The sequence below is a fragment of the Amblyomma mixtum genome, chromosome 9 (assembly GCF_055824585.1).
Source record: "Amblyomma mixtum isolate Tamu chromosome 9, ASM5582458v1, whole genome shotgun sequence".
NCBI lineage: Eukaryota > Metazoa > Arthropoda > Arachnida > Ixodida > Ixodidae > Amblyomma > Amblyomma mixtum.
In genome coordinates this window covers 93240968-93268811 of record NC_143020.1, presented here as the reverse complement: position 1 = coordinate 93268811, position 27844 = coordinate 93240968, and the positions used below count along the sequence as shown (strand labels likewise).

General features: G+C 46.3%; 1 protein-coding gene across 1 annotated transcript; it reads right to left on the bottom strand.

Moving 5' to 3' along the window:
- LOC149330148 (lipase lipl-1-like) lies at positions 1-23009 on the bottom strand. The gene is made up of 9 exons (XM_089559748.1): positions 22899-23009; positions 21004-21211; positions 16208-16322; positions 12974-13124; positions 12116-12208; positions 5242-5394; positions 4419-4490; positions 3157-3225; positions 1-255 (listed from the first exon to the last, which is right to left on the bottom strand). Exons 1-9 carry the CDS (start codon positions 23007-23009, stop codon positions 1-3), a joined length of 1227 nt encoding a protein of 408 aa, XP_089415874.1.
- Positions 23010-27844: the final 4835 nt, after the last annotated feature.

The following is a 27844-nucleotide window of genomic DNA, read 5'->3' as shown; positions in this document are numbered from 1 at the left end:
TCAGTGGCTCGAACCGGCGTACTGCCGAATAAGGTCGATGGCAACATTGTGCAGGATATCGTTTGCCCTGTACCCGATCGCGAAGTCTGAGTGGCGGAATGTTTTCTGGGGGACCACGTAGTTGAGAACAACTCTCGGTCCTAGCCTAGACGCCAGTAGAGCCACGTCTGTGGGGTCTGCCACCGTGTCGCCCTTTGATGAGAAGAGCGCCACGGGTGCTGTGATGAGCTCCAGAGGGTAGGCCGGGGGCGTAGTCTGCGCAAGTTCCACAGATAACACGCGAATGTCAGTATTTGCGAAAGGCTTTCTGACGCACTCTGACCATTTTAAGGCGAACACTTTTAATCGCTCATACTGTCGTCTGTTAACACAGTGTGTCACACGTGTGTAACACGGGAACTAAAAAAGGTAGAAGAAAACCAACGGCTGCACCAGATAGAGGCGGAAAAATAAACCTAGAAGACCGGTTTGATGACTCTAGATTAATTAGGAACCACGGGAATGGTGTGACGTCACATTAACCGGAAGTCGTCATAGCATAGTGTCCTCAGCTTTCGCCTCTCAAAACTTTAGTTGCTAAAGTGTCCTCACAATTTTTTATTCGCGTATTTTTTTTAATTTTGCGTAAATTTTAGAATGGTGCGAAAATTAGCCAAATTTGTTCAGTCACAGCGGGGAGGGAATTCGCATTTTCGAAATTATTTAAACAGTGGTCGCTATTAACAACGGCCGGCTACAAGTCTTTCATTGCTGTCAGGAGCCTGTCGGTGGTAGTATAAAAACTAGTTGGTTAATAACCTTTCTACAGTTAAAGGGGCTGTGAAAGGGATTTTATAATGTTAATGAGGATATTAAGGATCCCTCTTCACGAATATTACACAGCAAGAGCTTTTTAATGTGCTTAATAGAACCACAGTTCTCTGTAGTCAAAATTTGGATTTCAGCGTCTTCGCGTCTTACCCTCTCCTCTCGTCACTTTTTACACGCTGGAAGGTCGGCGCTCCCCCGCAGGCCCCACCCTCGGGGGTGGAGCTTACTGACCCACCGGAGCTACCTGGGTTATTGGCCGCGGCTATAGCTACCAGACATCTGAAAGAATGTAACCAATAGCCATCTCTGAAATGGTATAGCAGGTGCGAGTGACAGACGAGGTTGCAGGCATTAAAAAGTCCCCGTAAAGGGCTCGAGAACTTTCGCGTGTCTTCTGCGTGCAGGCGTATATTATTTGGTCAGGTGTTGATGAGAATGCCTTGCAGTGATTTAGCGAGTTAATGTGCTTTCCTCAGAAAGTGTTTCAGATTATACTTGAGCGAGCGGTGAAATCGATGCATTCTCAAAAAACACGCAGTTGTACTTCTTGACAATAAAATGCTTGCTTGCCCAGTGTATATGCTAGCTGACCGTCTAAAAAAACTCTTCACCCGATATCCATCCCTGCGGGCTACACACCGGGTGCGGACTATCTAGGAAGAAACCTTTATTTTTAGCCGAAATTTGCCCGTGCGGAGTATACATCTGGTATGGCCTATAGTTCGAAAATTACGGTACCCTTACACATAGGGCACCCTTTCTGCATGTGTAGTTTTAGGCCCGGTGTTGTTCGCAGCCATGAGTAGAGCACAAATGAAGTTAAACACCCGCTGCGCTGGTTTAGTAGTTATGGTGCTCGGCTGCTGACCCGAAAGCCGCGGGTTCGATCCCAACCCCAGCGGTCACATTTTCGACGGAGGCGTAATGCTGGCGCTCATTGTACTATGCGATTGCAATTCACGATAAAGAACCCCATGCGGTCAAAATTATCCAAGCCCTTCACTACGGCATTCTTCTAGCTTGAGTCGTTTTAGGAAGTTAACCCCATAAAACCAAACAAATGTTAAATTGTGAAGAACAAGAACAAAAAACGCGGTTGTGTGAACATGAATATGCAAATAAGAAGAGGCGAAGGATGAAGTCATTGGCGAAACGTTATGACTCATGTGAAGAAGTTGAAAGAATAGAACATTTTCTCCTCTCTTGCTGTTGGTTAGCATTTCAGAGAAAGTAGCATTTGGAGGTACCTCGTTCTTGGTTAGGACTCCGTGTTCTCTACTCGTTCGGTGCGAGCGCCAACATTTTTGCAGCTGGTCGGTTCTCTTCTTTACGGTATATAAAATTCTGCCGCGTGTCCAAAAACTGTATATTATTCTATTCTTTCTACTTCCGACTTGTTTAATTATTTAAATTTTTCAACTATTAATGTATTTTTTTCTACTTCGCGACTTCACGATTTTTTTTTCCCGCACAAATACTTCCTTGGCCTTCACCACTGTACCTTGGCCAATCTTCCCGTGTGGGTATGCGCCATGTTTTCTGAGGTAAACAACAACAACAGCAACGTCAAGTGCAGCAAACTGTGAATCATTGAATTGTAAATGAAGCCCGTCTTTCAATGACTGCAAAGCCGGACGACATGCACGACGAGTTGGACAGGAAGAAAAATAAGTGCGCGCCTACGTGAGTCAGCTGATGCATTGGATACAGCGAGGTCGTAAGTCGAAACTGAGCGATGAGAACCGTAGAACCTTGCTAAACGTGATGCGGGGACCGATGAGGGCACAAAGAGGAGACGAAGGATGAAGTCACTGGGGGAAAGGGCAGTCAGATATCTAGTACAACTGGCCTCATATGCAACCGCACAGAGAAAATGACGGCTCAAATCGAAACGGGCAGCTCAGTTGACTTATCGCAAGAGGAAAGAGAAGAGATTCCTACAAGATTAAGGTTGCTACGCGAATTTTTAAGGTTGTAGAGAGCTGCAGAAAGATAACCGACGCTGAAGAAGGGCAAAGGTGCTGGCGCACGTAAGTCACATTTAGTTTAACCACGTGAAGCGGCGACCATTTTAATTTTCTTACAAAGCTTACCGGAGCTTTCCTGTAAGGCTGTCCAGATAAAACATCCGCCTTATGCAACAAATTGGTATCGCTGTTGCAATGAGTGTGAGAGAAAATCTTAAGGAGGTGGTGGTAAGCGGAGGGTGAAGAAAAATCCTGTTGCGACATGTAGAATAGCTCTTGGCGAGTAAACAAGCTTTACTTAGGCGAGGATAATTTATTACGACACCATTAAATATCTTCATCAAAATATCTGCATAGATATAAACATGGAAGCCGGTACCTGATTGTAGCGCCGCCTATTCTCTTCTCTGCCGTAGTCATACATGACGAAATCCTTGGCCCGGTACATCTGTAAAAGTAAAATTTGTCGTTTCCTTCGTCAGTTGTGCTTCTAAGCTATATCAAGTGTATAATGACGTCATTTCTGAAATCACATGTCGCACTAGGAGAAATGCTCTGACATTGTCGTTCAAGCGGCCGTAAAAAAAAATCATGAAAATCAACTAGCTGATATTGTGTGATCTTATAAAGCACGCCTTTGACGTCTTTAATAACGTGCGTTGTAAGTTCCGATGTTTTACGATCATTTTCAGGGTGTCTTGGGTATCAGGGTGTCAAGTGTTCAGGGTGTCTTCGAGAGCTTGTCTCAATCAATAATTTCAGCTTTCTCAAACATGAAGGCTGTGACAAGTGTCTTTGGAACTGGGCTGCTTGTAGTTTAACATTACAGCGTCGTCGGGCGGTCGATGTGTACATATGAAACGATCTCCAGCAACATCTTTTGTGTGGCAAGTTCTGCTCAGCATGACTGCAAGGCTATGTTCATTGAACTGCCACACATGAAACAAATGTCACTGGTTTTCGTTTTTGATCTCAAAGCATGTTTCTATAAGCGGAACCGAGGTTTCCGCTACCAGATGTCCTCAAGGATTGCAGCGATACCAGTGACACCATAATTTTACCTTTTTGGCGAAGCAGCCTAAGGTTCCCTATGCCGCGCTCCTACTCGAATACACAACTTAACGACTCACGTTTTGCTATTCATTAACTGTGCGTGAGAATTCCAGCGGGACTTTCATGTTTCAGGCGTTCCGAAATGCGCCTAATTTTCTTAATTTATTTGCGACAAAAAATATTTCTGTTAGCTAATTCATCTGCGTTAAGCCAAGCGAGCGTCTGTATTGAAAATAATCTGGATGTTCTGAAATCACGTTTTCTACTTTCAGTGCGTGGGCAATTCTGAGTGTAGTATTGCTGTTAAAAAGTGAGGACATTGTAGCAAAAACTCTGCTTCTAGTGCACCATGATATCAGAGCTTTAAAAGCGAAGAGCTCGAACATTCAATTTCGAATTGAGTGTACTATAGCAATGTAGAATATTTGATGAAATCTACAACTCCTAATCCGTGCATAAATTCGGAAAAAAAAGTATTTTTGGGTTGTTACGATTCACAAAGTTTCCTATTTGGACCTTAAAAATTCATCCAAGCGCATCTCTCAACCTACAACGTATTCGTTTCTAATGGAAAGTGTGAATGTTTACCTGATAGTAATGACGGACGTTCTGTAGGGTGGTTCCGTATAGAGTATGGCCTAAGTACATCGGAATTCGTGTCTGAAAAATACGATATGCTCGAAGTTATGCTTTTTGACTCCGGCGACACATGTATTGAGAGCTGAGACTCACTTGGAGTAATTCCGGTGCGAGACAAAGGGCGTGCTAACTGACACGTTGCTAATGCATGGCTTTCAGCCGCTGTGAGTAATTTGGCACTTTTGTGCTAGTAAAATGAATAGGCCCCATCTGTTTCTTAAAAAAACATGATATGCAATCTCAATCAAAAACGAAGTGGATAAAACAAAATCTTGCTGTCTGCTTGTATTTCTCTCACATTTTGTGAAGAAAAGCACGACTCAGCAGTGTCAGGTGGTATCCAAGAAATCGACCAGAAAAACACGAAACGAGAGGTCAATTTTCATCCTTCGGGGCAGCATCTTAGTCACCCATCTTAGCCACTCGAAAAGCTCTTTATAGTTTCCGCTTAGTCCAGATTTAGCACACACCGCTAGTGCAGCCCATACAAGGTCGCACATATCAAGCCGATTAGTAGGCCTATTCAGTTTTTGCAGGTAACTTTCTTCGGTCCTGGTCTCAGAAGTGTTCTTTGAAGGGCCAGTTGGTTGATGTTTGAAGTTAACGTGGCACGAAAAGGGATACGTTGACTTCGATCCTGATCTGAAATTAAGCACCAGTGTTTCGAGAAGGAGGATTGACCAATCTCAGCAAGGTCAAGCGTGGCATTCGCGCAAGCGGCTTCGAAATCAGTGTCCACAAGTAAGGTTTCCGTTCTTTTTTCCATTCTTACCTCGTTCAGCTGATACGGGCTGCTGAGGGTGCTGAGAATATTACCGAGGGAGCAGGTCTGCCCGCTGAGCAAGGCACACAGTCTTGACATAACCTCCGCCATCCCTTTATCTACGCCGAGGTAGCCTGACCTAGTAAACGGGTAGGCAAAGGCCTGCGAGACATAGTAAATCATGTCACCCGAGCGGTCATTGGCATTGTTCGCCACATTATCAGTACACAAAGTGGGCGAAACTGTAATGGTATATTTGTTTCAAAATGTAGCCGCAATTTTGGATTGCTTGTAGGTAATAAGGATTACTTTCTCAGTGAGTGGTAGGCCTGACCTACTATTCTGTAGACACAAAGGTTGCCAACTGTATTTGGTCTTTCGCGTGTGGAACTCCTAGAACTCGCAACGACATACACTTTAACATTCAATAATAGGTATTGCAGCATAAACAGAATGAGAACTAGGGCTATTTCAGTAACCCGGCTGCTAAATATAACGTATTCGTGGCAATCTACGTTCGAATATAGCCAGAGAAAAAAAACTTTGCAGCGCATAAATCCTTTGGAAGACGCCCTGAATTCCGCGTTGAGCGTTTTCCGCGTGCAATAAAGCTTTTAGGCATGGTGCCGTCTTGCACTTAGGAAGGATTTGCCCACATAATTCTTTGCATTCCCCTTCCAACTCTGTGGGCTAGTAATCGTTCAAATGATACCTTGTGTGAATCGATAATAACTTGATAAAGCTAAAATACTTTGCTCTTTGACACGAACATGGTAATAACTTCTCGGCGTATTAAAAATATGGCCCACTGAAATGTCCTCAAACGCACTAAGGTACACTCCGTTTTGAACCAACATAAAAGGACCCTTGTTGGTTGTGTTTATCTTCAGCTGCTCTGCAAGAAGTATCCTCATGTTCACGTTGAAGGGAGTTAGATACATGAGAAAAAGATAAAGAATGTGTTTTGAGTTGTTTTTGAGGAACGCCAAAAACAAATTTCTGAGAGATTGATTAGTTCTGTTCATAATTTAAAATCACCAAATGAGTTCTGCGATATCTTAGATAACAAAGTGTTTATAATTAAATTATCTACAACAACCAAGTGCTTACCGTTATCTGAGATGTTTGAAAATATTTTCACATTTATAGCAGCACCGCTCTTCTCAAACGGTCTACTTTGAATTGAATGCGTGACTACTTTCACCGGCCAGAGTGTGTGGTGTGTGACCGAGACTTGTTTTGAGGTTTGCTCGTAGTTGGCGGTTCACGTTGCAATAATTAGCTCTGGTTTGCCTACTCTTCAATCTGGTTAGAGAGCGAAAGCTTTGGTGTATCGGGCAACTAGACGTGGTTTTGTGTCTTAACGATGATTGCGTCCCGGAGAACTTCGCTACTTCCTTTAAGTAGAAAATCTGTAACTTACTCCCTCATAATTAAATTATTCATGAATATCTCAGTTCGTAACTCGAAGATAGGTTTCTGAGCCACACTGCATTCACTAGACGGATGCCATCTGCTGGACATTCGCAGTACATTGCGTGTTGGAGTTTCAGTGGGTGCCGCTTGATGGCGCTACGACTGCAGGCCATGTTAGGGTGCCTCGATGCCCAGCGCTGCGCCGTACAGGGTGGAGACACGACCTTCGTGGGCGCCATCTTGGGGCAAGCGCTGAAATGCGGGCCTACGGAGCGTCGGCCGGTATCCTTCTTTAGAACGTGCTTTCGCTAGCAGGCTGAGCTGTATAAGGTTTCTCATATATGCTCACAGTTCTGAGCACTTTTTGCTTAGTGATATAAATGAGAAAAGAGCTAGCCTGTGCTTACAAGCGCAGCTTTTAGAGCAAATGACCACTGTGCAGCTAGGACAGCACTTACTTTTTGGCCGTCTCATATGCTCAAAGCGGTTATTTTAACTGCAGTGTATGCTTTACAGAGCAATGCGTTTTGTACTGCCAGAGCATGACGGAGTTTATAAGGTGCATGACATGCAAAAGGCTTTAACTGCGTCTGTTGATGCAGATGAACAACTAGTTGACGTTTTAGTCAGCCGCGCATATCAAAAATATTTTGCATCGCAGTCGGCTCGGGTCTCTTCCTGGTCAAGTGGCGTCTCAGGGGTTGGCGAAGAGCCTTTTGTGGCGTCAGGTGTAGAACTACCAGGAAAAAGCCGCGGTGCAGGCGGCTTTCTTCGCTTCGGCTGCGCTGTTTGCGCAAGAAAGAAATTAATTCATCAGTACCCAAACATATCCGAGGCTCTAGTGCTCCTCAGATTATCTGATGCGGATACTAGGCTAGCAAGCCGAATGTGGGCAAACACGTCTAAAATCAAACAACGTCGGGACAGCCGTTGACTTGAGGAGCCGCCGTGGTGGTAGTAGTGGTTTATTTAAAAAATAAAAAGTGAAGAAAAAGAGTGTTGCCGGCCGCGGCAATTGCTATCTAATATCTTAAGCACCCGAGCTGCAGCCGGCGGAAACGAAAGGGAAAGGGAGAGGATAGTGAGGAGAAGTATAGAGGGGAGCGACAGCGAGAAAGGACAGGGTAGAGCTTTGTACACTATTTACAAAATACAAAAGTAATCAAGTTCGTGCATCCATTCTGTTTCTCTCAAACTGATCTTCCTCGAAGTGGCGCTAAAATGAGAGAGACGATGAAACTGTCATTTCGCGCCTCTGGTCGTGTGCACGCAAACAAATGAGATAATAAAAAAGCGTTAAGGAAGCGGTGCGATATTATAAGCACAGGATCACGAAGTATTTCTGTGGACGCCAACCAAGCGACAGCACTAATTCGGGTGTCGGACGGGCAAATTTAACTTCACTTAAATTTGGCTTAACCTCGGACCGGTATTTGCGCGTTTGACAACGGTGCACTTCGCCTCGCGATGTGTCATTACATGGAGAAGAAAGAGCTGTATTCGGGATGAACTTCTGTACTGCGCGGGCACCTTGCTTCCTCGCGACCGCTTTCTTAAAGCGACGGCCAGTTCACAATAGAAGTTTCTTCGTGACTTGTCGGATTGCCAGCCATATACTGTAACCGACTTAATTTTCGCGAGGGCCTAACGTTTGCGTTCGTTGCGAATCGCAAATACCTAGAAAAATTATTCCCGCGAATAATTTGAGAAAAGGAAGGTGAAGGGGCTTATTATTTGTGCTGCGCAGAATTTAGCACTTGCGAAAAGACCACTTGCAAAATTCCAGGACGGCTGACTCGTAGGCAGGTTTTTGCAACCAAAACTCCCTGTTCATAGACTGCATTTTCACTTCCTACTCTGGCCAGAAAAGTGGGTAGGTAGCACGTGGGAGGTTCACCCGTCAGCCTCTATTATATTCTTTTTTGAAAAAGAGAGAGTGGAATGCTCCTTAATCTGCGTGAACCGGAAGCCTCGCAAGATCGAGTGTAAAGGGCAGCTGTTGAAAGAGTACAATGGCGCATTCCTTCGACAAATACCGGGCTCCACCTGCTTCACGTGTTTTCACCGCGGCTCTGAACAAAAAAAATGTGCGATCGCGAGAGAGTAAAGATCATCGTGAGACACTCCGTGAATGATACGGAATGAGTGTAGCTCACTGAAAGTGAAAAGACGCAATGATTCATATATTTAGCTTGTAAGCCTTCACATAACTGGTAATTCAAAATGTTCCGCCTCAAAAACAAAGCGCGCTACTTCCAATGCCAGGCAATACGATGCAACACGTGCTGTACTCACGTTTCTAACTAGGCATCGAGCTGCAGCTTTGAAGGCACACAAAAATTCTTGTTGCGCACAGTGCGAGTTTGGCGAACAAGGCAAAAACATATATTCAAACCGCACAAAGTCTGTGCTTACAAGCGGATGGGCGGAGCGGTGTGGTATAATGTTATTCCTACTGAAAGCACATAACTGCTAGCGACATTTAGAAAAAGTTCTAAAATCTTTAGCGCAGACAACGACCAAGAGAAAGACGGTACACAAACACAAGCGCTTGTGTGTGTGTGTGTCTCTCATCTTCCTCGTGGTCTGTGTATGTTCGCGCTAAATTTTTTACATTATCTATATGAACAAACTAGCCAAAAAAAGAAGTTTTAATGATGCATAAAAACAGCACAGACATTGTGGCTTGCCTCGCAGATCTTCGCGTTGTCATTCGCCTTCCAGTTCTCACGCTTCACTTTCGCTTCCCATATTTTTCTCCGTCCCTCATCCCGTGGAAAAAGAAAACGTCGCGCTCCTTTCTTCGCCGAGCCGGCACACAATGGAACACAACACCCTGGCATGCTATTTTTCGTGAATTAAAGCAGTTCATCAGCTCAGAATCCAGCGCAAAACACAGCTTCGAACCCTCCCCAGCAGCGGCACGAAGAGCGACTTGCCCCAAGATGGCGAGCGCGGAGAAAACGGCGGCGCGGCGCATGCCAAAGCGTGTCACCACCCTGGACGGCGGCGCTGGTATCGAGGCACCCTAAGGCCATGTAGGGTGCCTCGATGCGCGCGCGCCCTCTCTATAGGGTGAAGTCACCCTTTGGGAGGGCGAGTGCCGCCTCGCCGGCCGTGACAGTCCACCGGCGGCCATCTTCATGCCCTTTCTCGCGGCGGCGCGGCGGCCGTAACACGTGCGGTCGCTTTGTCGCCTTTTCTCTTGGTGCTGACCGGGCGCACATCGAAAAATGTCGGGTTGTTGTGCGCCACAGCGCATCACCACCTCCAAGAAGTGTGGCTGGGAAATGAGTACGATTTTTTTTCTTACCAGCAGACTCTTACAGCATTTTCTCGAGAACCTCTTTTCGGTGGTTCGACTGAGAAAACCTGTACCCAGTGCGTATGACATGAAATGCGCTCTGAGGCTTGTGAGCGTGGGCCAGTTTTTATTTACCCCACGGACGACGAGCTACGATCTCGATGACCGCGAATATCTGGTAGACCTTCTCTCCCACGCAAAGAAAGAAAAGACAGAAGCGGAAGCTGGGGAGATAAATGACTCAGAAATTCTGTTCATTGAAGAACTCTCCACAAGAGAGTGCAGCATTCTTCACTACATAGGAGGCTTTCTTTTGAAAGGAATCTTGCCGTTTGTCAGCTGCCAGTAATGCAAGAATGCCCTACTGGGATGTGCTAGTGATGAACATGCGCCTCTGACTGCTCTGAAGGAATATGTGTCAGAGGGTGACAACCTAAATTATCCCAGTAATGATGTGATGCACATATGCTCAAAATCAACGAGGAGCACTTTGTTGGATTAAACTCATGGTGCACAGGCAAACTAGTGACAATGGAGTCACCTCTCCGCTCACTTACAGCATACCTAGGAAAGGTCTGCTGCATGCAAGCATACCGACCGCGCTTGAAGCTCTGCGCAAGCCATGACGAAGAAGTCTGGAAAACGCTGACCGACAGGTACGCAAGATTGAGACGGCGCATCTTCCTCCGACACCTTCAGAAAGCTTGTCTCAATGGTCACGCAAGCAATTATGTGCAGGAGTTAATTTAACCTAAGCTGCTATCCACATTGAAGTGCACCCATTCTGCTAGCATTAGCAGAGTTACTATTTTTACACCTAATAAGTATCCTAAATTGCATTGTTTGTTTTGCATTGACTCCAGGTTTTGAAGACAAGGATGATTGTGCAGACATGCCTTCAAAGTACCCTGAAATATTTTTTTTCAGGGCAAATAAACATTTTTCATGGTCATAAACACTATTAATGATTGTTTCGTTTCAACTAACCTCTGATCGCGGCAATAGATTCTTACTTTGTCTTTAAAACACTGTCTTCAGTGTGCGTTGAATTATATACTAACGCAGTCGACTCTCATTAGTTTGACCTATCAGTGACACCAAAATTTCGATTCCATTCGAGTATAAACGGATGTATTTTCACTGCGACTAATAACTTTCCTCATCATTTGATCAATTTACAGTGGTCCCGCCAAGTTCGAATGGCCGACTACACGCGCATAAAAATACCTGGAGATATCTGGGGTTTTCAGTGCGCAATGCATGCATGCGCGGCCCAGTAGATATTCGGTTCGTGTACGTGTGGCGAATGCGCTGGCTTTTATTACTAAGGACAAGGTCCGTAAAGCACATTAATCTTTCTTCTTCAAAAAAAATTGTCATTCCAATACTGAGGTTGACAATAAATGTGAATAAGGCAATTGGAGCGTTCTTAATTAGTTACACAATTGAGTGATCGAATGCAACCTACCTGATTATGATATTGCTGTTGTTATTAATTTATTTTAATACTGCAGTTAAGTTTGTAGTGCGCTCTATGAACTCCTTCCAATCTATCACCCGAGTCGCCGTGTGCTGGGAGAAATGATCGTCCAAATCTAAAAATATTTGGACAGTTGTCCCTTACAAGCCTATTCTGTTGACACTTCATTAGAAAAGGCGTGAAACGCAGTTGTGTTTTCTTTTGGTCGCGAAGACAAGCGCGCTTTTGCAGCGGCAAGTGCAAAAAACCTGTTGGCGCGCGCCCCGCGCCTTTGAAGTGGGCATGAGAATGGCGGCTGCCGTAGCAGACGACGCAGTTGTCTTCACCCTCAACGGAGCGTGCGCGCATCGAGGCACCCTAAGGACATGCACGAAGGAAATTCACCGGAAACGTACTTCGCTACTCGCTTAATTGGGATATCTAATTCTCGGGTTCGATTCCCACATATACCACAATTTTCTTCTGTTGTGTTAATTCAGGCTGTTTCAAGGTTATATCTGCGCCGTAACATGATCTTCAACGTTTCTACGCGGGAAGAGGAGCTTTCGCCCCAAAAAAAGAGAAAATTAGCGCCAAAAACGCAAACCCTCCCTTGTTAGCGCTCTGTTACGCCTCGTGCCACCTCTCACACATAGTTTTCTAGAATACGTGGAGTGTGCGTCGCGACAGAAGTGATCACTCACAATAATTGCCGGGGCGATTGGTAACACTAGCGACAGTGGTGGTCGCGTGTGGCTGACGTTCGCAACAGGTGCGTATGCCACAAACAGGTCAACCTGCACACAAAAGAAATTTGATCTTTTCGTTAATGAAATATTTCAAATATCGCAGTGCGTTAGCGTAGTGCTCTTCAGGGTTATTAAAAGTCCGAATCATCCTTGGTTCACCAAACAGCTTTTTTGTTTGTTTCTGAGCCTCTCAGTATCCGTTAACAACGTCTAGTGATCAGAAGGCTACACGCGTATGCATTCAAAGGTTCGAACAAAGCATTGCAAATCGCCGTTAATTTTTGCCGTTTTGGTTTTCTTTCGCTTGGAGAGTATCCAATCGACCTATGGTCATGTTCATGAATCTCTATTAAGGAGGTATCATTAACGTGTGGTGATGAGCGCGTTAAGGCGCGAAGAATCAGATGGGCTTATATATCCCATGAAAGCTTTATGGAAGAGTACCGAGCAGCGCGCTGCTTGCTAACACAAATATTTGCGTTGTTCACTTCGAACGTAATAAAAGAATGCACCAACAAAGAACAGCTATACAAAAGTGCAAGAGTTAACCCTCCATTTCCCTGAAGTAGTAAAGTTTACTCTGGTCCTTTCTTTAAGCGGCAATACGGTGAAATGGTTATGTTAACAAAAAGAATGCGGGAAGAAATGAAAGATTGTGAAGCATGCCCTGAACAACGCGAATAATATTACTTGATATGATTCAGTTCATGACAATCTGTTTTTCGGGCAGAGTCTCAGCTCCTTTTGTGCAATCTCAACATTCAGTTGTCAGCATATTTGAAAGAAGCAGGAAAGATCGGGATTGAGACGCACTTTGTCGTTATACTCAGGACGAGAGGAGAGCAGCGATAGAATGGCGGGCACACCCTGGGACACGGCGAGCAGCGTCACCTTCGGGGCACCGGTGACGTTGCGAACAAGGTCGATGCTTGCTGCCACGTCATAGCGCCCGATCTCGTCGAAGCTGCAGTAAACGTATTGCAATTAATTTGCGAGCTCTCATGGATTCCAGCCTCAAGTGAATATTTTTATTAGCAACGTAGAATCTCTTAAGGCAGAGGTTGAATAAACATAGCTTCGACTCTGACACTCCAGCACACCAACGGCAGTAAATTCTAAGGTTTCAAAATCTGGCCGAGGGCTATAACACTCAACTTCGCGAAGAACTAATCTCTAATCCATCCTTTCGTTCTGCCCTCGTTGACCAATCTCGCGAAGCGGGAATTATTACATTTCGCACTGATTCCTATCGCAAAAGTTTTATTCCATGGACATCACAGGACTGGAACCGCCTTCCCGGACCTATCGCCGCCATTGAAGGCCATCAATGATTTAAAAGGCACTAGCTAGTATTTTATGATTGGGAGCCATCAACTAGTTTTTTAGGCCAAATGTTTAGGGGAATCCCCCAAGGTGGAGTAGATTTGTAATAAGGGAGTAATTACTCATTGGCATCCACCCGAGCGCAGCCATACGGCTACAAAGGAAAACTATACAGCTTTCTCACAAACTTCGCAGTTAAAGAAAAATTCGTCCTGGTCCGGGGTTGGAACCCGGGACCACCGCTTCACCGGAGCAGTCGCTCTACCAATTGAGCTAACCGGGACGGCAAGCTTATGGTAGGGCGAGAGCGAATTGATCAATAACTCGAAGTGGGAACAGTGTTGGTCAAATGTTTAGGGGAATCCCCCAAGGTGGAGTAGATTTGTAATAAGGGAGTAATTACTCATTGGCATCCACCCGAGCGCAGCCATACGGCTACAAAGAAATAAAGTTTCCTTTATTTCTTTTGTTTAATGTGTTTCCGTTTCCTAACTACCTTTTGTAATACCAAATGGCCTTCAGGGCATTAATAAGTGAAATAAATGAAATAAACACGAAACCGCACCTTACAATACTGTTTCCGGTTTAGTTCTCCTGTTATGTACATTGACACCGTGAGATCAATGTCCACGAACGGGGCACCTTGTGTGCGCATCAAGCATAATGCGCCATCTGGAAGAGCAGCTTGCACACCGACAACCGATAAAAAGTTGATCGGACCGACTGCGCATTTCTCAGAATTCCTCTTCTCCACACTCCCGACCTACCTTGCGGAATTCGTAACGTTTTTGCATAGATCATCCAGCTCGTTCTTCTACCCCCTATTCCAGTTGCCCTCTCTTAAGTCGAAAAATTGTTTTCTCCTGAGCTTCGAAGAAGCATCATACATTCTTGGCCAGCGTAGTCAGGTAAGAGAGCCTGGTTCCGTTCAATTTTGACGTGTCTGACACCGTCTTTAGTTGAGCGATCTGTGTCTACGCGGTGCAAGTACACTACCCTTGTTTTGTGTGGGCACTGGCAATAAACTTCAGTGCCAAGCGGAGTGAAAAAAAAATCATACATTGCCTCGTCGCCGAGTGTAGATGTGAGCAGGAAATCCATTGCAACAAGGCCATGCGTTTTTCTTGGACGACTAAGAAATGGGGCATCCGCATTTGGCGGTCGGGACTTTCTTTTGTCTCCTGAATGTACCCTCTGCTTTCCCCTGCTTGCTTTCTTTCAGCTGGAAAGTGCTCATGGTCTCCCTGGCTCCTTTATCGGATTATGGAACCTCAGCAATCAGCCACTTTTTTTTAGCTACGTAGAGCACTCGCTTTCCTTCGTCCCTTTCTCTGGGTTACGTTTACCGGCATTCGAACACTTTTTTTTAATCTTGGGTAGCACGCTTGGTGCCTCTCGATGTTTACACGCTATAGCGCTCGGACACTCTTAGCTTCCTTAGCAAAGACTCACGAAGCAGAAAGAACGGTTGAACGACAGCGAAGGCGAGAACTTTCAACAACCTCACCTCGAGGCAGATTCCCTTGCTCATGGTGTCCAAAATTTCTGCATTGCAAAATCTCTTAGCATTTTTTTCTTGGATACAATTGCCTAATCTTTTCTTCAGTTTATTTTTTCAAATTTTCATTTTTATTTATTTTTTTCTTTAATTTATGATTCCAACTTCAATTCTTCTGAATTTTTGCCCAAAGTGACATCATTAGCTTGGAAATCAAAGTTAAACCATTAGCTTGGCCCCAATTTACCTTCTTGCTCTCCTCACTGAACACTGGCCTATTCCCTGTCGTGGGTATGTGCCATGCCACCAAGGCAACAAAAACAACAACAACAACCACCTCGAGGCTGGCAGTTACAGCACGCCACGCAAGAGGCTGCGGTAATGGCCGAATGGTTTGTCACTTTCTCCTGTGCACTTAGCCACTCAGCGACACATACCTGAGTTTAAAAAACTGCAAGATTTGACGATCAGAATTACCAAACTACCGACGTGTATCACGTACATGGAAAACTGTATGCCGAAGAGCCATTCTGCGTTTGGATCGTATATAATGTTACGAGTTGTGTGTAAACAAGCTAATCTTTCCGATTGGTAGAGCACATATTTTGCTTCGTGAAATACTGTCGCTAAAGGAAGAAAGAAAGAAAGAAAGAGAGAGAGAGAGAGAAAGAAGGAAAGAAAGAAAGAAAGAAAGGAAGAAAGAAGGAAAGAAAGAAAGAAAGAAAGAAAGATAGAGAGAAAGAAAGGAAGAAAGAAAGAAGGAAAGAAAGAAAGAAAGAAAGAAAGAAAGAAGGAAAGAAAGAAAGAAAGAAAGAAAGAAAGAAAGAAAGAAAGAAAGAAAGAAAGAAAGAAAGAAAGAAAGAAAGAAAGAAAGAAAGAAAGAAAGAAAGAAAGAAAGAAAGAAAGAAAGAAAGAAAGGGAATGGCCGAATGGTCCATGGTATCAGAAAACGGGGCACTACTGTTGGCGCCGCCACCAGCAGGAGTCGATTTTTACGCATAGAATAAAGGATTTTACATTTTGCTTGAGATCGATCTCACAAGAAACTGGGCAGTTTTCGGTTGAGTTGCGCTTTAAGTTTGCCAAGCTTCCAGGACGCTGTTCGCCCTAGTTTGCAGGGGGCGGGAGCTAAAAACAATGCACGCCTAAAAAGGTGTTCCTTGACTGTCGGAACAAACAACTCAACATGGAGAAGAGGTGCACTTGGAACGAAGTGCGTGGCTTACCTCCACTTCGCATACTTCGGATCAGTTTTCGAGAGCGTTGTGTGGTTGGTGTACCTGTCCGCCTCTCTAGAGTGCATCAACCAGACTTCGAAGCCGGCGTCGGCGACCAAGAAACCTGCAAAGAATATTGGTGGATTTTAAAACAATGACTGTATAAGGGGATAATGTTGCGCAAGAGTAAAAGCAATACTTGAGTGATGATGATGATGATGATGATGAAAACTTTATTTGGAACAAGGGAGTTTTGGACACATCGGTCCTTGGGCCCCCACACGGCCCCACTGAACTCAAACGTTCATGTCCCGGAGGTTCATGACGCTGTCAACCCAGCATGTGACGATGGTTTGCTTGGCCGGGTACTCGGAGCGCAGTGGGGTCTCCCAAGCCTCCCAAGTGGTAAGGTGCTCAAGGCGCCGCGTTGTAGGATCCGCCGGGCAGAGAAATAGAATATGGTCGAGAGTGGCTTTGGGGTGGTGGCAGAGGGTACAGGAAGGCTTCGTGTGACAGGACAACCTTGCAATTATAGCTTAAAATATGTGCGACCTAGTGAAAGAGCCGCTTCCAACGACCCGGATCGCCTTTCAGGAGGGTTAGGTTCGGGAAGAAATAGCGACAAATATGCGGGTTGCGAATGAACTTAGTGTGCCATATGGTGTAGCAAGGTTTGCCACCTTAGATCAGCATGTAACTGCAAATTGTTGGCGGTGAAGAAGAAAGATGAGGTTGTTAGATAGAGCGTTCCTCCCATTTTAACAAATATATGTCCACATATTTGACAGATCCCAAAAATTCTAGAAATTGGACAAACTTCCTGATAAGAACTCAGCCACTGAAAAGTAGTTCTAGTGTTTTGTTCTGTGCTGCTGTGTTTTTGCAGCGTACCCCTACGAAGTAGAAATTCCGAGTTACTAATCACTAGTGGGTTTTTCTTAAGAGGTCTGTCCCAGGGACTGTGTAAATAAAGCATGACTTTACGAAAGGCAGTGTTCGGTTATTGGGAATAATTATTTTGTGTGCGAAAAACCTCCAACCGCCGAACATTTTTTGCCTACTTAGGGAGATGTCTTCGTCTGGAAAATCCTGACTGAATTGTCGGTTAAAAAAAAAACCACCTTCCACTGGATGAGCTTACAATAAAGTATTTACTTGTCCACAATAAGAATACAGAGCTCTCTCATCTTATTACCCTCCTGAGACTGCGGAACATATGGCGTGCTTGAGCAATTGGGCGCAAACATGCTTTTTTTTCTAACGTTCTATGGATCTACGGGTTCAAGGGTGTACTTGAGTGGGTTCCGAGATAAAGCACCATCGTAAATACAGGCTGTGTCACCTGATTTATGCACCTTCGAAAAAAATTCTTTTTGAGTTGAAAAGCTCTTTTTAGGGCACAACATTGTCAGTGGTGTAGGGAATCAGAGCTGGTAGGCCGGTTAACTGATTCTGAATATTTAACTTTTAACAAATTCTGTTAGTTTTCTTAATTGCTGTAGCTCAACATATCTTGGCTATCTGGCGGAGTTACGTGCACTACAGTTATTTCTTTGCCTACAAGCTTTTCGAAAGCGCATGTATTTTGGCGCCATCTAGGCACAATTTCTTGCCCCACTGCACTGAGGCTAACTCCATTTTCGAAATTCTAAAAGCTGGTATGGATATTGCTTATGGTGAGTTACTCGCCTCTGAATAAATAAAGACACTAACTGTAATAGTTAAAAAGTCAACTACTCAATATTGCTTAACCAGCCCGAAAATTACCTCGTATTTGCTGTATTCGGCTGCGCTACACCACTTAGAATGTTGTGACAAAAAAAAAATCACTCGTCCAACTCAGTAAGTCGATTTCTAAAAATTGCGAAACATTTTAGGATCAACACCAGGGGTACAATTTCTAAAATAATCCTGCAACACAACGGCCAGCTTTGCCTATCGGTAACCCCCATGATACTATACGGTGTACACAAAAAGTGCACACTAATCCAGCTGCCATATAAACTTTGTCGGCATGGATATCTTTATCCTCAAATGAATGCGCTCGTACTTCAATTCAGAACTTCGAAAAACACTCTTACAGGTGAGACATGAAGGAGCTAGACACCGCAGCGGACACGGGACAGAGAAAGAAGACGACACAGGGCGGTACACAGTGCACACTGATCCTCGGGGGCCAAGGAACACATAAAAGAGCCTACGTCTGGGGACACATAACTTAGGAGGGTAGAAGTGTAGGCCAGTTGGTGAGACATGAAGGAGCTAGACACCGCGGCAGACACGAGACAGCGGTTATGTGTCCGCAGACGTAAGCTCTTTTATGTGTTCCTTGGCCCCCGAGGATCAGTGTGCACAGTGCACCGCCCTGTGTCGTCTTCTTTCTCTGCCCCGTGCCCGCTGCGGTGTCTAGCTCCTTCATGTCTCACCGACTGGCCTACACTTCTACCCTCCTAACTCCTACAGGTGCTGCATGGAAAGCAGCAGCTGCTACGTAGCCCGGCCCCACTGGTCGACTGCTTCGGCGTTGATTTATACCGTTCATTTCCGTACACTCCCTCCGGCAACCACTTAGCCGTCGTCGCTTTTGTTCAATTCAGGCGTCTAGAAACACGCGGCTCCTGGGTGCTATATCACGTGATGCGGGGCCCTTCTTCATATTGCGGTGTTTCGTGCTTCGTCACTCTGTGCCTCTTGAACTATTCGATTACCTAATACATGTCTTCTTATCTCGCGTCTTAAAAGCCATGCTCAGCGAATGTGAAATTATTCATCGAAAGTGCGCGAACTATAAGGAGCAAGCCAGAGCCCCGGGCGTTATCCTTTTAGTCAGCGGCATGCTCTTTATATGAAAAGCGTGGATTTTTGGCTCTTTGGTCGTAGCTTCCAACCTTAAAGGGGCACTGCGATGTTTTCCCTGGTACCGATTGATATCATGAAATTGATTTATCATGCGTTCCTGAGACCAGTGCAAAAAGAATTATTGAAATCGGAGCTTCCAAATGAAAGTTATCGCACTTTGAAAATTCGAAATGAAAAGATCAGACGAAAACGCGTTTAACTCGCCCATTTCACTCACTCGGTACTTAGATTGGGCGCCACCAATCAGAATCGCGCCTAGCGAACACGCAGAAGAAGCTTGAATGCAATTGCTGCTTTGCCGGGGCAGCCCACGGCCGTGAATTTTGACGGCCACCAGAATATTTAGGACCAGCGCATCAATATTTAGCACGAACTTTCTATATTTTCCCCTTGGTAGGTCACCATGATGGTTCCTCAGGCAGGAAAAGGCAGGAGTGAGTTTACCTCCGCAGCATTGTTATCCCTGCGCATATGGCACTGCTCCAATAGACTGCCCTTATATTGCATTCGCCGCTTTTTCACCGGCCCGGCTTCACTGAAGAAACCGAATCTGATTGGAGATTACAGTAATAACTAAATCACAAATAGAACAAAAAAATGCCGCGGCAAAGATCGTTAGACAAATTGATTACACCACTTGATGAATTGTGCAGAGCAACCAGACCCGACTATGTTTGTGGAAAAGAAGTATATTGATGCGAAAGCAACACTACGTAGTCGCCGAGCCATTTCGCGGAGCCGAGGAAAGGCCATACTGCGCATGCGTGAAGAGCAGTGACGTCACACGGCGCACAGCTGACGCGCCACCGCCATCGCTGCGCGGATGATTCAGAGAGGCCGTCGCCGCGCTCGCCAGGTGCGCATGCGCACTAGCGGCGCACAGTTAGCGTGCCGTGTTCGCCGCCGCTGCCGCGCGCTCTCCATGGCCTCTCTCTCTCTCTCTATAGTAAGACCAGCAAAAAATTCGCGGAGGTTTAGCTCTGGTTAAACCGGGCAAGTTGCGTTAGCAAGCAGCAACTGTTTGTCCGAGGCGAACGCGTGCATTTATTCCCCGTTGCCTCTCTCCACATTCCGAGAAATGCGTCGAGAGCGCGCGACTAGCCGTGCGCCTGCGGCGGCGGCGCTGCGACGGTCCTGCCGCCTGGTGGCGCGCGGCTGGAACGGTTGCTATGGCAACGGCGCTCCATCTGTTTGACCGCGGCCACCGCAGGGAGCTACTCGACGGCTCGAAACCTGGCGCAGTATTGCTTACGCAATAAAAGGTCTTTTTGCACGATGGGATTCGAACCACCATTCTTCCGCTCCGCAGCCGAGCGTCCTAATGGCTACGCTACTTCCTTCCAGCGCATATATAGTTCTCCTTGTCTAGGACACTGGAGAGTGTTTGCAGAAAGGCGGCGAATCAGACGGATGCCTCCCAAACGCCCTCCAGTGCCTCCAGCATTTGAGATTCACAAACAATTGTGTACTTAATCAACATCTTAACCACACATCAGTGACAAAAGCAACAACACCACGCTAAATGCTTTCGCCTCACTGCACTTTAGGTCAACAAAGTGCCCCCTGAATTTCTTTTCTCCAAAAATTGGACCCAGAAGTGAAGAGTAATACACACAACTGCATATGTAATAAATTCAATATGTGGCAGTCGATTCAAAACTTAGATGATTTAAAGTTAAAAAAAATCGAATAATCAGTTTAAGAAACATAAAATCAGGACCATTCAGTCTATGTTTATAAAAAAAAGGAGGTCTTTCGACAATGAGTTCATGTGTGTGCTACTTCCTTTCGTTAAATTACTTTAAAACGAACAGTTCCTTGATATCAGCTAATATTGCATCATTTCCTTAAGTGTGTTATTGATCTCGACATTTTATAAAGGTTCTCTAAACTTCTGATACGGTTATGCAGCGGTCGTCGCGGAGAGATACTGTGCATGCGCTTGCCAGGTGACTGCGAAGGGTAGTTGAGAATCCAGATGTCCGAGGCGCCCGCTAACGAAGGCACGAATAGAACGGGATGAGCGGTCGTTCCGTTCTGTTGCGTAGATCCATTTCTTCCGTTGGGAACCCTGTCCACTTCTATAATGTAGCCGTCCTCTGCGGTTGCGTGGTAGACCTCACAGGGGTAGCCGAAGTCGCGCACCAGTTCACACTGAATTGAAATTGGAAAAAAGAAAACATGCGCTGGTTGATTTATGTGTCCTTAGTGTTTGCATCGGATGCATTGACATTTTATGCAGATAGAATAGCGGGCAAAAAATACTGACCTGATTTTATCGCAACAGCCTCATAGGCTGCATACACTTTTGGCCCATATTGTTCATGGATAGTGATTATTTAAGCTTTTTTTCAGTATTAAACCTTGTCGTGAAACTATATGTGCAGAGCAGCTTTGCAGGCATCACAAGATGGAAGCAAAAGGGTGCCTCAGATTACAAATAGAATATATATCAAGCGCAGAAAGCAAGCACGACAGCATTTATGGGTATGCTGTGCTCACAATTCGAAAAAAAATTGTAATCACTATCAATACAAGAGAAAATTAGTTGTTCAGAAGCCTTTCCCAGTGACCTATATAGCGCGAAAAATAACGCGAGTTTACGGCATGTGACTGCACTAATGGCAGTAATTTTGTTATTAATGTCGAACTTTTCAATGGTTTCACCCCTTGAAGGCAGCTACATGGTTTCAGTCACAATTGCTAGGAACCGACAAAGTTTCTCTCTGGTTTACTATATACTCGGCTTGCACAACTATTTTAAGCACTAATTTAAGATATTGAATGAAAACTCGGATACAACCACAATACAATCTGGCTAGCATTCCAGCGAGCAGTCCTAATATGAAAAGCATCTATTCGCTATGAGAATACTTGGGGTCGGGTTTCAGTTCCAACAGAGGGCGAGATCTATTAAAACTCGACTCCCTCCGAAGACAGCTATATTTCAAGTACATCTTTTATTACAGTAGTGCTTTTTCGTTCTCAATTTCTTCTGCACAGACAAACAGCTGCTTTCACTTTCTAGCTCAATTTGCGCTGGAAACAACTTCATTGTGGCAGAGCACGAGAAATTTATCATGAACCCCAAGCGAGCAGTCAACCCTCAGGCATTTACTGAATGTCGACACTGACGTGGATACAGAATATCTGCTAAGTACCGGGCAGACCCGCGGACTATCCTTTGGAACACAAAAGTTTCATCTTTATGAGATCAGGATTTCATAAGAATGTCACGTGACCTCGATTTTTAATAATTATCAGCATATATTTTGCAGCTTAAAACAGTTGGTTCTGAAAACCGCCTAAATCTCGAACTTTATATGTACACAAGGCAATAGTCTTTAAGAGACAACGTACTGGCTTATGGTATATGTGGGTTTAACGTCCCAAAGACACTCAGGCTATATGAGGGACGCCGTAGTAAAGGGCTCCGGAAATTTCGACCACCTGGGGTTCTCTAACGTGCACTGACATAGCGCAGTACAGGAGCCTCTACAATTTCTCCTCCAACGAAATTCGATCGCCGCAGCTTGAGTCGAACCCCCGTCTCTCGGGTCAGCAGCCGAGCGCCATAAATCACTGAGCCACCGCGGCTGCCCCACAGTACTGGAAAAGCAACATCGAACAATCGGGGCGGACGCAACTATAAAAATTACGCTTTCATGTGAAGTCTTGCAAAGGAGAAGTGGTAGAGAGATGCTTTGATGTCTAAGTGTAGCCTCCATATGTATGAATGCATGAATGAATAAATGCAGTATCCATGAATGCTTGCTGTCGAAACATTGCCTTGCATTGGAGTCTCTGTATCGGGTAATTTCGCTGCGAAGCCTTTTCTTACCGGTGTTAGGCGAGCCTGTCTCAGCAGTTCATCTTCGGCGACGCTGAACCAATTCGTAGCAAGGGCGGACAACAAGGCGAACCGAGTAACAGCACGCAAAGAAAACCCCATGTCAGTAGCTCGTAGTTTCCACCGCAAAGTGCACTAGCGTCCAGTATGACGCGAATATATATATATATATATATATCGAAACTTGGCACTTCATGTGCTGCATCTATTGTACTTAGCCAAAGAGGTCAGGCACCTCTGCACTTCGCTGACACAAACACTCACGTTAGCTTATTTTTACCATTATACCTGCAAATGCTCTAGCACCGGCTTCATTCTTTGGCTGCATCCTGTCGGGATGTGTATGTAGAGTTCACTGTAACGCAATTTTATTGTAGTGCGAAGCAGCACTGTTAGGGCACTCTTGCTCTGCCAGGTGTGTTTTCCGAGGAAAACAGGCGTATTTATCACTAACGTGTACATCTGCACATGCTTTACAAAAAAAAAAAAAATTGGCAGTGGCTTAGCTCTTGTGAAGCCTGGATATACAAGCGAAAAGCTGCATTGATGCTTTGTTTGCCGTCATGGCTGTCACAGTTCGCGCACAGTGCACTGGGAGCACCACGATAACGGTGTAGGCAAGCGTGTCACATAACCCTTCTTGCGCATGCGCAGTAACTGGTAAACACGCGGCTGCAAATCAAGGCCAAACGGTGGCGAGGAGGCCAGCGCGCAGTAGTAGAGGCGGGGTGAGGAGGCGGCGCACGTGCGCAGTAGCGCGCGGCTGCGTCAACCGGTCAGGCGGCGGTGTCGGCGCGGCGCCGGCTGCAGCCACCTGCGCAGCGCGTGACATTGCTCGGTTTCGTGCATGCGCAGCTGTGACGAATCTTGGCTCCGACGGCTCACGTGAAGCGCGGCTTTGGTGCGGGTAGTGAAGCTTTTCGCTTCAAAACATTATATGCATCTTTGATTGCTGCTTGGTCGCCTAAAATGTGACGGCACCGGACTTTTGTAACAGGCTTACCGTTTATTATACAACATTCCTTATCTGTTTTTTTTTTATAACACATATCCCAGTTTAAAAAAGGAACACTGAAATATGCCCTGTGCATTTTGGACTTTCCCTTGCATGGCCTGTATGTGATCATGTCACACTATCCAATGCCACCAAGGTCCAGTGCCAAAATGGCAGCGCCCAAGAAAGCACATTTGAGGATGGCAACAATGGAAATAGAGGAAACGAAGACAAAACGCCTCCGGTGAGGTTCCTGCCTACTTTAGACCACCAAAATTTTTGTTTGCATTTGAATTAATTGCGCTAACTTACACGCACTTCTGCTTTTGCTTTTTTTCGGGCTAGACGACCTGACAGCGCTGATTTGTGCGTTGTCTAAAATATACATGCGTACTCGGAGTAAGAATAAGCAGGTCATTACCCTTAGTTTAAAGAAATAAAGTGCTAGATTGTGCGCGCGCGTCAGATTCAATTACAGGAGCGGTAGCGCAAACCTAAGATGACGGACAAAGAAGAAATCGACACATCACAGGCACTGTGGTAAGTGTATCTGTTCTTTGTGAGTCGTCTCGGTTTTTTCTACCCCTTATGGCATGTCTAACTGTTTCCGGGTTGTCCAATTTCCCGCCCACGTGTCAGGATGTGCTGGGTGACTAAGATAAAGAAAAGGCAACGAGTATGAACTAAGCAAACGCCGACACGTTTAAGTTTTTTGTTCGCTGTCAAGGCAACACGTAGACCTTACCAGGAGACGGAAGGAAGGGTCGGTTGTTCGAGCCCGAGATTTTAGTTAAGAAAAGCCGAGATCTTCTGACATCCCAGATGTTGGGGCAATAGTGGTACTACAGTAAGCTAAATGTGCGCCTTGCTATCCTTGATAACCTTGCTTTCGCATTTAAATGTGAAACTTTGCACAAATGCGCCCCGAGGTGAAGCAGCCACGAAACGGAGCAGATGCTACAACGTGCGCACGCTGCAATCCTGAACAGGCCAACAGCGTGAGGTGACCAAAGGCCCTTTCCAAACTCTTCAGCAAAGGAGAGCCAAGGAACAGGACGGAGGAATCTTCTACTTTAGAACTTCCTTGGGTACACAGCGACACTGGGGGTATATATAGACCCCAGCATCTCCCAAATGCGAGGTGGATGCTCTACCGCAAGGCTTTGTCTCCGCTATGCTGAGTTGCCACATCATTTTCGCACCTGTCAGACGGGAAAATAGTGTGCCCTGCGGTGTAAACGAAGAGCTAATGACGAGAGACCTTTGCATGCCAAAAGATTTTCAGGGCTGATCGGTCCATAGTGAAATAAGCTGGTAACTGCGCGAAAGAGTACGACAAGAAGAATAAACACATATGACACATAGTTGACACTATGAGCTTGTTTCAGAGTGCTGTATGATGATGATGATGATGTACTTAGGCTTAATGGCACATGCCCACGGCAGGGGATTGGCCAGGATGCAATGAGTTCATCCCTCTTGTCTTCATCTTTCACGCAGTGAACCCCTTATTTGCATGCCACCGGTTCGCCGTGTTTTCAGCCCTGACCACTAATTGTTTCGGCACAGATGAAGACAAACTTCCGCGGCATGCTCGCGTAACCACATTAGCAAAAGCTCTAGAGGGCTAATTTCTTGGATGCAGAAAATTCATATACAAACAAATGTTTTGCCAGCAAACATAATGCCATGTGCCTTACGGATCGCGCGGCCCCCGCGTGAAGTCGAAAACGACGTTGAGTCCAGACTCCCTTCGCGAACTCATCCGTTCTGTGGTCCGCTTGGAGCAGCAGCACCTTCGAGCAGCATCTGCCCCTCGCGTCGATTCAGTTACCAGCGTCTTCCGCGAGGCAGTACAGCAGGCTCTCAAGGAACAAGCCGCTGCGGTCGTGCCGGCGCCGCAACGGACTCCATCCGTTCCTGCGCCGTACCCGGCTCCTGTCCAAAAAGTCATATACGCGGACGTCGACCGCCGCCCAGCACCATTTCTAGGGCGTTCGCCGTACACCCCTTCATCGGTCGCTCTGCACGCTGCTCAACCGCTTCCTTAGTGGGCGTATCGGCGCCAGGCACCATGGAAGATTGATCTCTGGCGCACTCCGGATCAACGACCGCTCTGCTACCACTGTGGTCAGGCGGGTCATCTCTACCGGCGGTTCCCTTATGGCGAAATGGGACTGCGCGGATTTTCTCTCGAAAGTCCCCGGCCACAAACGGGAGAGCGCCCTCAGGACACCGCTGGGTATGACACCCGCAGCGTAGGTCCCCGTCTCCTACCCGCCGCGAGCCGCGATCGCCTTCTACACGCCGGTCTTCCACTTCTGGGTTCCGTTATGCCTCAGCACAACGTCGTTCCTCGAGCTCTCGTCGGGAAAACTAGCTCCGGCGACCTTTGGAGGCGAAGCCATCGAACACATATCCGCCACAAAGCTTTCACCCCTGCACCAGCCGAATCGTCCCGACTTGAATTGAATTGAATTGAATTCGAACGCCGCATCGCCGAACAGTTTTCTCCAACGCGCCAATTGGATCGCCCCGACGCCGTAACCGCAGTCACCGACCAGCTTCCGCCGCCGCACCGATTGAGTCACTCTCAGCAGCCATCGACAGGCCACGCTGAAGGCCTTTTGGAGATCCCTGTTCACGTCAACACGAAGGAGGTCAGCGCGTTGGTCGATACGTGCGCAGATTACTCCATCCTTAGCGCACGGCTTGCGACAGCCCTGGAAAAAATTACGACACCATGAGAAGGCCCCGACATACGTACGGCCGGCGGACACATGTTCCTACCGTTCGGTATGTGTGCGGCCCCGGTCACGATTCGAGCTTGCACATTCGTCGCCACTTTTATCGTTCTGCGCGAATGTTCTCGCGATGTCATCCTTGGCATCGACTTGCTTCGCAAGCACGGTGCTATAACAGACAACCCTAATCGCTTGGTGATGTTTTCTACCACAATGGCCACAGAAAAGTCCGCGCACCATGGTTCTCCGTTCGCCCAGCGAGTCGCCTACGATAGCGTTACGGTTCCAACACGTGACAGAAGCACGTGCCAGAGTTACCTGAGACGAGCCACATCGGGGACTCCGGGTTGTCGAGCCTAATGTCTCCCTCGTCCTCACTAAGGGGATTTCGGTGGCACGAGGCCTTGGCTCTCTTCATGACCCTTGGACATGGATCCTTGTTACCTACTTCTGCAATGAGCATCGACATTTGTTCCGTGGCACAGCCGTCGCTTACATCGACCATGTTCACGAAGTTGCGGAACACTTTTCTTGCGAGGAGATGACACCTGGGGCTGAGGTGGAAGCGGTCAAAGACGTCGATTTAAATCCAGGCCTTCCACCCGCTGAAAAGAAGCAACTCCAGGACCGCATGCGGGAGTTTGGTTCGAGTTTCACGTCTTCTTCTTAAGTGCGAAAAACGTCGATAGTTAAACAACGCATTATCACGCATGAAGGAGCTCGACCCATCCATCAACAGCCCTATTGCGTATCCCCTCGGGAGCGAGATGCTATCCAAACACCGCTCAAAAAGATGCTCACAGACGGCGTCACCCAGCCGTCAAGCAGTCCGTGGTCGTCTCCTGTCGTCCTCGTGGAGAAGAAAGACGGAAGACTGCGATTCTGCGTTGACTACAGGAAGCTTAACAGCATGACCAAGAAAAACGTGTATACGTGGCCGCGTATCGACGACTCCCTCGACCAACTTCGCCAAGCCAGATACTTCTCTTCGGTCGGCATCAGGAGTGGTTATTGGCAGATAAAAGTTGATGAGAGGGACCGTGAGAAAACCGCCTTCATCACACGGACGGGCTCTGCGAATTTCGCGTGCACCCATTCTGGCTCTGCTGCGCTCCAGCCACGTTCCAAAGAATGATGAACACCGTCCTCACAGGTCTGAAGTGGCAGACATGTCTTGCTTATAGAGGGTCAAAATATTT

What these genes read in the sequence shown, in the direction of transcription:
- LOC149330148 (XM_089559748.1), bottom strand. Translation starts at nt 23,009, where the DNA reads ATGGGGTTTTCTTTGCGTGCTGTTACTCGGTTCGCCTTGTTGTCCGCC. An exon ending in CAATCGCCCCGGCAATTATT is followed by an intron (nt 5,395 to 12,115) that starts GTGAGTGATCAC and finishes TATGTCTCGCAG; the next exon opens with GCCTTTGCCTACCCGTTTAC. An exon ending in GCCCGTATCAGCTGAACGAG is followed by an intron (nt 4,491 to 5,241) that starts GTAAGAATGGAA and finishes CGTATTTTTCAG; the next exon opens with ACACGAATTCCGATGTACTT.